At 33.2% G+C, this 10,066-nt stretch overlaps 1 protein-coding gene across 9 annotated transcripts in view; it reads right to left on the bottom strand.

The window, feature by feature from the left end:
* Positions 1 to 10,066, bottom strand: part of LNPK (lunapark, ER junction formation factor) — a 99,457-nt gene that overhangs the window by 9,357 nt on the left and 80,034 nt on the right. For 5 of the 9 annotated variants that reach the window (XM_059875173.1, NM_001075989.1, XM_024975635.2 and 2 more), the window contains 2 exons: positions 8,455 to 8,525; positions 7,514 to 7,684 (listed from right to left, as the gene is read on the bottom strand). In XM_059875173.1, coding sequence (XP_059731156.1) covers positions 7,514 to 7,684; positions 8,455 to 8,525 — 242 coding nt within the window. Of the gene's footprint in view, positions 5,185 to 5,890; positions 5,974 to 6,662; positions 6,890 to 7,513; positions 7,685 to 8,454; positions 8,526 to 10,066 lie in introns of those variants that run through there. The other 4 variants (XM_024975636.2, XR_009490729.1, XM_024975640.2 and 1 more) reach the window with 4 other exon arrangements.

Genomic DNA, 10,066 nt, shown 5'->3' with positions numbered 1-10,066 from the left:
AGATAAAGAGTAAAAACTTCAGGAATAGTCAATGTTAATAACTACTAAATAAGATAAGCATGTGCAAAGAAACTAAGAAACAGAAGAATAGTCTAACATTATCCTTAAAATATATCTTTTTAATGTACTTAAGTACATCATGCATGCATAATCAGTTGCTAAGTCACGTTGACTCTTTTGCAATCCCTGGATCTCACCAGGCTCTTCTGTTCACAGGATCTTCCAAGCAAGAATACTGGAGTGGGTTGCCATGCCCTTCTCCAGGGGATATTCCCAACCCAGGGATCAAACCCATGTCTCCTGCATTGGCAGGCAGATTCTTTACCACTGAGCCACTTTGGAAGCCTATCCCTAGAGCATACCATATATGAAATGGTATGAATGAAGGAAAAAACAATTTGGGGGAAACATACCCATAAACATAATTTTACCTAAAGCCCCATCGTTCACAAAATAAATGAACTATCATAATACTTAAGAACTTTCCTAAAGATGGATTTGAAAGCTGAATGTCTGAATATATCAAAATTAAAATAGAACTATGTATTATAAGACAACAGCCCAGGAAAAACAGCAAATGCACTAACTCCCACATTATGTGTCCTGAAGGAACTAGTGTCTCTTGCTTCCAGGCAACACTGTGACCAATGAGTAAATGTGTACCTTTGTAGGGTGCATATGTGTGTTTAGGTGGTGTGATTTCCCACACTGATTTACATCTCTATTATCCATGACTGTGGGGGTCTGGATCCACCTTTTCCAAAGACAAGACAAGTCTTCCTTCATCCCTGTGCAAGACAAGTCCTTGGGATTTAAACCTCTGGGTCAGAATATGCTACATACCTTGAATGCTAGGGAGCGAAAGGGAAGAGTCTTTTGCCTCTGTCTCCATTAGCAGAGGCCAAGTAAAGGCATTGGTTCCTAATCTGAAAGTTTACTCCCTTCAAACTCTCTTTTGAGTGTCATTGAACTCATATCTCTTAATAATAATTTAATAATAATAACTTTAATTCTTCAAAGTTTAAAGAATAGGAAAGGGAAGGAAATGACAGGAGCAGAGATTTGGGCCACTCAATTTCCAAATCAAAGATAAACACCTAACTTTGAGGTGTTTCTGTGTTTTGTTTCTGTAATAATAAATAGCAACTAATATTACTGCTAGGAGAAATATGGTTAAACTACATCAGCAAAGCAAATAAGGAGATTTTCATACCCTCACAGATGATCCCTTATAATATATTACAAATGCTACTGATTCAAAAATCTGGAGGACAGGCCAGTTTACACTAGTAAAAAGTTCTAGTTTTGTTCCTTGTAGAATAGTAACCCACTCCAGTATTCTTGCTGGAGAATCCCATGGACAGAGGAGTCAGGCGGGCTATAGTCCATAGAGCTGCAAAGAGTCGGATACAACCAAAGCAACTTAGCATATAATAAATGCCAGTATTTTGATAACAAAATTAATACTTTTTAAAGAAAATATGCTTACATGGAGGTTTTATAAATTCATGGTTTTATCATATCAGTTTTAATAAATATAAATTATATCACATACTCTAGGTGGATTTGAAAATAATTTTTTAACTTATTTTTAAAGATATTTTCGACTCTAGTTTATGGAATTAATCACAATCTCTTTCTCTCTTTTTATATATAGAACAAAAAGCCAAAATTGCATAGCTAGGGACATCTAAGTTAACGAGGTTTACTGTATGGAAACTTCATATGCTCACAAAAAGATGAGGAATGTTCACATGTCACAAAAATGCTATTTTTATTGTAAAAGGAACATAAAATGGCACTGTCACCACTTGGAATCTTACAAAAATCCAAAGTTGAAAAGCAGGAGGTCGAGTCATGTTATACAAAGTTGTGTTATATCCAGTGGTCAAAGGAAAAGCAGAAAGTGAAATGAAACTCTATGGACATGTACAGACCATTTCTGCTACAAGGGCAAGCAAACTGTTCAGTGGAACACTTCAGGAGTCAATAAGTGAAAGTCACTCAGTCATGTCCAACTCTTTGCGACCCCGTGGACTATACAGTCCATGGAATTTTCCAGGCCAGAATACTGGAGTGGATAACCCTTCCCTTCTCCAGGGGATCTTCCCAACCCAGGGATTGAACCCAGGTCTCCCACATAGCAGGTGGATTCTTTACCAGCTGAGCCACAAGGGAAGTCAATAACCATCTGTAATTCTACCTTCACAGAATTTATCCAGGGTAGAATTTTAAGAGTCACTGTTTTCTACAACTCTCTGGCCATAGAGCAATACTTACTTGCCAAGAATTTTACAAGTGGTTATGATTTAGTAAAACCTCCAATAAAGTTACACGAAATGAAAAAACAAAAAGCTCAGAACTCAGGACTCAACTCATCAATAAGCATGCTTCAGTGAACATGGGCCCACATAGTTTGTTATCTGTTTTGATAGATTAACTCAGTATTAAACAGAAGTATCAAAGTTTATGATTTATCATATTAAAGCTTTGTGATGTAATTATTTTCAGAAATAGACACATCGCCAGTCAAATACAATACAAATTTTAAAATTCTGGAATCTTAAAGAAGCATTAATACAAAGAGAAAAATTATAATACTTAATTTTGTTAACGTATATAGAGGTGAATTCTAAGATATACACGTGAATTCTACAAAAGTCAATTATTTTCATAACTAGAAAATAGCATTATACACAAAACCTGCTCATCAATACTATACTGTATTTCAGAAAATATACAGAAGACTAAAAAATGGTGAAATGATGAAAAGGGTTTGAGAACAAAAAGCGTATTAAATGACTACTTTTCTTCCCCCAGGTTAATCTGTAGAAAAGTAATATTAATAGCAGTTAATGTTACAAAAATTTGGTACGTGTCATGATACCTATAATGCAGATATCAGCTAGTCTAAACAACATAGATATTCAGTGTTATGTATGTCAGTGTCTTTTTGTGAGAGGTCATCACTACAAGCTTCAAGTGAACTAGATGCACAAGATTAACAGAAATTTAATTACATACCAGTTTAATAACTAAACCACAGAACTTTATAAAAAGATAATTAAATATATTCCAAAAGTACTTACTTTATTTCTGCGGGAGAGTATCATTTGCCACAGAAGAAAACAGTAAATTTCTTCTGTGAAGCTGTAGTTTATATATAATAGTTGGTGGTATAAAATTCATTACAGTAGATGTCAATATTTGGGCATAAAATACCAAAAGAGAAACCATATTTCATGTTCACACTAATTAAACAGGTCTACTCTTCCCTGTGCAGCACCAGTTTAAGACTAAAATTAATACAAGGTTACTCGAATGACCTAATTCCATCTGTAGGAAAATTTTTAAAATCACCTTTGACATCTGTAATGCCAAGAAAACAATCTATCACAATGTGATAAAACAAAAATGATCCATGGGATTTGTTCCTTACCTGACTCCTTCCCCTTCTATTCTCCTACCCCAATATTCTTGAGAAAAAAGCTTTTCCCACCAAACTGTAACAATTGGCTTCTGGTTGTTTGGGTAAAGCTTCAATTCAGCTAGATAGCTCAACCTCATAAAACTGAATGTAACTGTATAATGAACACTGCCACTGCCTCACCTATAAACCACAAACATGCAAAAACATTTAAGAAGACCACCGTCCATTTAGGTTTTTATTCTAGCTCTTGAAAGGATAATTCTCTAAAAAAATTAAAGAATAGTTAACAAAACAATTTCATACATCTCCAAAAGAAACACATAATTTCTGCAGCAAAATACATGAGTCTATTTATATTATGTATTCCAAAACTCCTAATATTTTGGTGATTTAGATTCTTACTTCTTACCCCTTTTTACAATAACTTAAAAAAAATTTTGCCTTGCTAACATATCAGTACCTACTATATGTACAGACTATAAAACTCACCCAAAGGAAATTTGTTAAATTAAAATGGACAATTTGTCTTTAACTCACAGATTTTCAAGTTTTTTAAAGATTTTTCTGCCTTAAGAAAAACAGCCAACTTATATTCAAGGACCAAAGACACAAATTTCATCCCAAAATGCAACTTACTGGCTCAATGAATAAAATTCAAATAAATGATAACCACCTATGAGAAAATAGCTCATTTTAAACATAAAGATGTTGTGTAATTATTTACCATTTGTTAACAAATCCATTAGAAGAGTCATTAGAATGTCATTATTAAGCAATAATGTAAAACTATTAGATGAAGGTGTTTCAGAAAAGGAAACCAACAGGCTAAAAGATCTCTATGTCTAAAACAAGCATGAAAAAAACATAATATAGGCAAGTTTACATCTTGAGTAAGCTATACATAGCTAAAAATAAAGACATAAGTTTTTCTGATCTGATACATAGAATTCAATAAAATCTACATTATCAAATAGTACAATTTCCTAAAGCACCTAATAAGCAAAACTAAAAACAGAACTTTCCTTAGTTCAACATAACCTAATGGTAACAGTATTATTGTTGAAACAAAAGAAAGGGAAGAGCAAAAATCGGATTATCAAGATAAATTCACCTTATATAAATTGTACTTGCTATTTTTGATAGTACTAAGTAGATGCCATGAGTTTTATTACTAGCAAGTTATTTCCAGTGAATAAAGCTATATTCTACTAAAAGAATTACATAAGATCTAACTAAATATAACTGAACAACAAAAACAATATTAACATTTTTTAAACATGCTAACTCCAAATCACTATACTGGAATATTAATAGTGTAGTAACCTTGTACTCTAATTATTATCACATCTAACAAAAAGAATACTATGAATCAATTATTTTGAAAAACACATTTTAAAAAGAAGAAAAACTGATAAACTGACTTTAACATGGCTTAGCAGACACTCAAATATTACTGTACTATTCATTTCACAATAAAAGAAACCAAAGAAACTAAAAACCAGCTCATTACTTTGACATACCATATCTAGCATGCTCTTAGAATAAAGTGACAATCTTAATTTTTTTGTTTTCTCTAATGTTTTATTACCAAAACATCCGTGTACACAGTTTTAGAAAAAATTTTAGGAATTCAAATGAGCAGTTAACAGGAAGAATTTCTTTCTTCTAGCACTCCTTCTTTGATGAAAACTTTCCAAGGTTTCATGTGTTGTTCCAAGAGTGGTCCAAAAATTTCAAAAGCCTTATGCCTCACCCTAAATGCAAAATATTCCAGTAGAATGAAGATAAAATTTAAAGTCTTGCATCATAAATTGAAAAAAGGATTTCTTGTATTAATTCTAGATTCACATAAATGGTTATGAACTATTCTTTGAAAAAACATTAAGACAAAAGAAAGTTACCTTTTGGTTCCATCTGTAAATTCAGTAACACAATCTCAAGAAGCTGGTTCAATACTTTTAAAAATATATAAAAATTGAAACAGGAAAGTTTTTCTTTCAGACCCTAAGTTTTGTGTAATTTTTCTACACAGAAGTGTAGAAATCAGCAATCTAAGCCCTTCATCACTCTGGCTGTCAACAGAGGGAGTAGCTGATTGAGATGATATGCTCCTTACTTCACAGTTCAATTTAATCATAAAGGTACGCCACCAGTGTTTAAATAAATGCAGCTTTATCTCTTCATCAGAAATACTTTCCGCCATTTACTAATGGAATCCAGCTTGAAATTGATAACCGTATATCACAGTGTTGAGAGACAGGAGTCTTGGAAAAAATTTTGTCTTCTGACAAACCAAAGAAGTAAAACGATGCTCATACTAGCCATTTTGATGAATCCAAAAAGAAGAATGAAGAAGTTACTACTATAGTGACTATCTTAACCAAATGGAATTGTTGCTTCAGTTTCTAGCATTGTGGAGCTATCATACCCTGCCTCAATGTCTTCACCTATTAACGTTACCTTATTAGGGTTGAGTTTGAGCCAGTTAGACTTCATTCCGGAGGTTTCTGACAGAAAATGAGACATCTGGGGTATTGCTCCTCCTAGATTAGATGAGAAGGAAAGGTATAGCTGGGTGTGGTTTGCTAACTTTGCATCTTGACCTTAGTAGAAGATAAAAGCATGGGACTCATTATCAAGATATCTATTTTGTTGGCTGTTTTTTCTTTTTTTGTCCCAACTATTGGCTTTCAAATATTCACTTTAGCTTTCATAAGCAAAGTTACTCATGGCAGGGACTCCAATTTTTCCTCTAGGCATCTTCAGGTTGGAATTCTTTAATTTTCAGTTCCAAGAGGCGGCAATGGCAAGGCAGATGATTTGCCTGTGACAGCATGCAGCTCAGAGCATGACTTAAGCAAAAGATAAAAGTCTGACATTGTGTTTGGAGTTGACGTTGCAGACATGGAGAAGACAAATACAAAGATTCAGCGTTCAAGTACACAGACCTCTTTGTCATGGCTATCTGTATTCAAATTCATTTTGATATTTGTTAGTAAGACAAAAGCCAAGCCCAAGTCAACACACATATTTTAGGTTCATTCTTCAAAGTTAAAAAAACAAACAAACATAGTCAAATTCTCATACCAAACTTCAGATACGTGAAAATTCACTGCCTTGTATATTATTCTCAGTTAAAGCACTTTTTCCACTACTCAGTGATTTTATAAAGAAATCAAATATATGTAAATGATAACTTCTAGAAGTTAAAAGAATGAATACTGACTGCTACCTTAAACTATGTGAACGAAACTTCCCATGTGGATTTTTTTTTTCTGTACGAGGTGAAGCACCAAAATATCAGGGACTGTGTCATAACTTTAGCAATCTTCATAATTCAGAGCTGCTTAACAAATAGTTCCTCACCCAACATTAATAACAAGAAATAGTTGGCAATTAATAGTCAGATCTTCCATCTCATCTTTCCATGAAACTTCCTCAGGAATTCCTAAAACAGAACTGAAAGATAAGTTCTAAAACTCAATGAATCCTGATAACTTCCATTTCTTTAAAATAAGTTTGTTTTACAACAAAGGCATTAATCAGCAATATTAAATCCTATGGACCTTGATAAATTGTCTGTTTCAAAGGAACACCAGTCCTGTCAATATAGTCATCCAAAGAATGTAAGGCTGACTTTTCAACTTCAGAGTTTCCTGTTTTCGAGTAACTTGTAGTCATAGAAATGCTAAGGCACAAACCTATATTTATCAGTGTTAACTACAATTATTATAAGAAACTGACCCTTATGAGTAGTGGCTTCATAGTTGTCTTAAATCTGCTTCATTTACATAAATTGAAAAGCAATTCCATGTATTACTAGTTAAATCTCCCAACAGTTAATTAAAAAGATAACTCCATAAATAATATTTACCAAGCTATTTCTAGATCCTGCTTAACACAATATATATTTTAAAACTCAAACACATCAAACCAACTGCATAGGAGGCCATAATATCAGAGCAATACCTGATAATATGCATGCTGAAAAATCTGATCCATTCTTGTCTAAAACAATTATGCTTTTATTGTTGAAAGCAAACATTATCAAGAGACAAAACTTCTAAATTAACATATTCATACCTTCATTGATCTGGTTCTCTGATGAAATTACACTTTCTGAGGGCAAGGAACCAACTGTATTTGAGACTTCCAATGCCTGCCTCTTTTCAAAACTAAATTCTGGAAGTCTTGGAGCCTGGGGTCTGGTTTTTCTAGCAGGATTCAAGAAAAAACAGTAGGCACAACGAAAAGCTGTAGAGAATTAAAAAAAAATAAAACCATAAACCAAATAAACTTTAAGGACTAATCAAGTAACCCTCAAGGTTAATTTTACAAAGAATCTTTCAAAAGCCATTTATTCATTGTGAAATTACACATGGTTATAATAATATTATGGCAGGTGTTCTAACCAAAGTTTATTTTAAAGCATATTTAAAAATTATTATTAGAATTATAATACCAATTTAAAGCAGAAAAGATAATAAGTTACATAGCAGGTCAACCAATAGCAAAACAATAATAATGATCTAAATGTATTACAGAAATTACACTTCTAGTCACCATGAGGTATCTTAAAAGCCAGAACTTTACTCATCTGCCCCCCAAAATGTTGCATGTTATATATATTTGAGAAGCATGATTAATTTAGTTCAATGTTTTTAAATAGTAGCTGCACATGAAAATATTCTGAAGAGCTTAAAAAAAATGCTGATGCCTAGGCCCCACCTCAGATCAACTAAAGCAGATTATTTGTAGGTGGAACCTGGGCATCACAATGTTTAAAAGCTCTTCAGGCTAATTCTGATGCACAGTGAAAGTTTAAGAACAGCTAGCCTAGAAGTTGTACACTGTATGAAGAAAAAATCTGAGTTGTCTTTTCTGCTTTGCTGTGTATTCTATAATATGCCTGAACAACATATACAGAGCAATACCTAAAACAAAATGGCATTACATGGCAATTGGCACAGAATGAAATATTTAAGAGTAAAATATTTAAAATCTAACTGCCAAATAATTCTTACCAATGTACTCAAATTCTTCTTTCAAAGCCATGCCATTGTGAGAAAAACACTGCTGACATATAAGGGCGTACCTACAGCAAAAGGAAAAATGAACAGAGTAGTTACAAATGCAGACAAAACAAGTGGGAGAAGCTACTTTAGCCATCACAGCTAAAGTACACAGTTAGATTACATAGCATTTAATGTAGCTAGATGTGCCATAATAGATATTACTTTGTAAACAATAAACAACACTCTTTATGACAACAGTCAAATTTTCAATTATTTTAAAATATTATATATCAAATTAAAAATAAACTAAGAAGCAGTCAAATAAAATTTTCTTAGTAAGCAGAAATGTATTTGATAAGAGAACACTTAAATTTTAATGTTTCCTAACACATATTCCTGGGGATGACAGACCCCAAATCTGTGGTCAGATAAAGAGTGGAAAAGATGAAGCCTCTTACAGATTCACAAATGAGTATTATTAAAACCGCTGTGAAGTCTTGTAGTAAAGAAATGAATTTAATTTTGTTTAGTCCAGTCCAAAGGTTAATTTCTGTATATCATGATTTCTTAGCTATCCCAATTACACTTAAACATCTTCCACATTTTCTATTTATATACCCTTTCTGTTCTCTGAGTAAATACTTAATAAATACCTGGCCCTATCAAACAACATTCTATCTGTTTTGAAGAACGTATAATTTTTCACATTAACATTAAATTCTAGTCTCTTTATTAAGACAATAATATTAACCAATAACCTTGTCAAATATCTATTCTTAAAATACCCTAAGAATTACTTAAAAGTCTATACTATGACAATTGTTCTGCTCCTATCATCCTTATAATCCTAGAGTTATTATAAGGATCAATTAAAATAACTGGAGAAGCATTTTGGAACTCTAAGTGTCAAATACATGAAACTGTCCTCACTGTTATTAAAATTTTCACTATCATTAAGTCCAGTACTCACATCTATAAAACTCCATTTCTTATAACCTACCAACTTTTCACTATTTACAAACTCTTCAAATTCAAAAGATTCAACAAAATGATTCAAATTCTCTAAAAATAATGTTATAGCAGCGTTATAACATACCAGTTACAATATTTTTTTGTTATATATAATATGTTTTAAAATATTTTATCCAAATACTTTATCTAGATAATCTACTACTGAAAAACAACTGAGTATGTACTCTTTTGCAGGGCCATAAAATACTGCATTATGTTCTAAAATCAGGAAACAACTACAAAATCATAGAACATTTAGTGCATGTGCACATGTGTGTTGGAGAAGGCAATGGCACCCCACTCCAGTACTCTTGCCTGGAAAATCCCATGGGCAGAGGAGCCTGGTAGGCTGCAGTCCATGGGGTCGCTGAGGGTCAGACCCGACTGAGTGACTTCACTTTCACTTTTCACTTTCATGCATTGGAGAAGGAAATGGCAACCCACTTAAGTGTTCTTGCCTGGAGAATCCCAGGGACAGGGGAGCCTGGTGGGCTGCCGTCTATGGGGTCGCAGAGTTGGACACAACTGAAGTGACTTAGCAGCAGCAGCAGCAGCACATGTGTGTACACACACACATACACACCCACTCTGACCAATAAACTTTCTTCAT

This window comes from Bos taurus, chromosome 2 (genome assembly GCF_002263795.3).
Source record: "Bos taurus isolate L1 Dominette 01449 registration number 42190680 breed Hereford chromosome 2, ARS-UCD2.0, whole genome shotgun sequence".
NCBI classification, from domain to species: Eukaryota; Metazoa; Chordata; class Mammalia; order Artiodactyla; family Bovidae; genus Bos; species Bos taurus.
Note: the sequence above shows the minus strand (reverse complement) of the source record. Positions and strands in the feature narration are given on the sequence as shown.